Raw genomic sequence first — 1,382 nt, forward strand, 5'->3', positions numbered from 1 at the left:
GAGAGAACCCAGATGTTCCTGGCAATCACTACAATGTGTAAAGTATCTCATGCAGGGGGATATAACTTTCATATCTTAATTTGAGCTCCCTCCTTTGACTCNAAGAGAACCCAGATGTTTCTGGCAATCACTACAATGTGTGAAGTATCTCATGCAGGGGGATATAACTTTCATATCTTAATTTGAGCTCCCTCCTTTGACTCTTGTCATTCAAACATGACAGTTAAAAGAAGACAATGTAGGGACCTGGGTTCAACTCCATGATCCAATGCTTAGTCTCTGTGTTATTGAACAAATAATTTTGACATCTCTGAGCCTCAGTTTTTCATCTGTAAAATGAAAATTATATGCTACTAACATTCCAGGATTGTCATGAATCTCAGATGGTAGTAAAGTACAAAATGCTTTGTAAATATGAAGTACTGTATTAATGTAATTTTGGATCAGAGGAAAGTACCTAACCTGAGACCAGACCCAAACCCTAAGGTAGCAACTTAAAATTTTGCTTCTCCCTACATCTCCCAACCAGTTTTTAGTAACCCCTTTTTCATGTTTTTCCAAGTTTTCCCTCTTGACTTTCAGCCAGGATTTCTCCTCTTGAACTCTCTTGTTTTTTGCCTTTCCCTCATTTGTTGTCCTCCTCGTCAATCTATCCCAGAGCATGCTGTCTGCAAGAACATGAGTAGTATCTAATAGGGAATGCTGGGTCAAAATATGGCTTGTGATACATGTCCTTGTGTTTTCTCCCTAAAGCCTTGCCCAACAGTCATCGAGGAAGTCTTCAACAATAAATTCCACATCATTGGAGCTGTCGGCATAGGGATTGCTGTTGTGATGGTGAGTAAGGGCAGGGGATGAAGGAGTTGGTTGCTCATGGTGTAATGCTAGGCAAGGTTAGAAAGGAAGTTATGTAAATCCGGTCTTGGTCACCTGAGAAGTTTACACTCCAGCACGGGCATTGGCATGGGCAAAGATATGCAGGTGAATAGGGCCACTAAATCAGGATACGAATGAACAGGGTATTTGTTAAGTGGTAGATAGGTGAGCATCACCCAGAGAAAGGTGATCAGGGAGGAATAGTTGAAAGAGCCCCATGTCCAGATTAAACAGGGCAGGGGGGAATCCGGTAGCATTATGCTATGTGTGAGTCATGCTACCAATTATGTTGGCACCAATTCTCCACCCCCAACCTCACAAGTATGAATTACTCAGTTTTCGAAGGGCTGATGTCAATTATATATTATTATTCAGGCCCTTTGCTTATTTATACACAGTCCTAAAACTTATTATTATAAACTCTTCCCTTACCAGCTTTTTTACGAACCAAGTGCTGATCACTTCAAGCTAAATTTACTTAACTTTCACCTCTTGATTCCTTGGTC

The 1,382-nt window shown here is 40.8% G+C and overlaps 1 protein-coding gene across 1 annotated transcript in view; it reads left to right on the plus strand.

Annotated features, from left to right (window-relative positions):
* CD9 (CD9 molecule) overlaps positions 1–1,382 on the plus strand; it is a 54,987-nt gene that overhangs the window by 51,781 nt on the left and 1,824 nt on the right. Inside the window, exon 7 of the mRNA XM_027838775.1 lies at positions 754–837. Coding sequence (XP_027694576.1) covers positions 754–837 — 84 coding nt within the window. The remainder of the gene's footprint in view (positions 1–753; positions 838–1,382) is intronic.

The sequence above is a fragment of the Vombatus ursinus genome, unplaced genomic scaffold (genome assembly GCF_900497805.2).
Source record: "Vombatus ursinus unplaced genomic scaffold, bare-nosed wombat genome assembly UNPS02014830.1, whole genome shotgun sequence".
NCBI classification, from domain to species: domain Eukaryota; kingdom Metazoa; phylum Chordata; class Mammalia; order Diprotodontia; family Vombatidae; genus Vombatus; species Vombatus ursinus.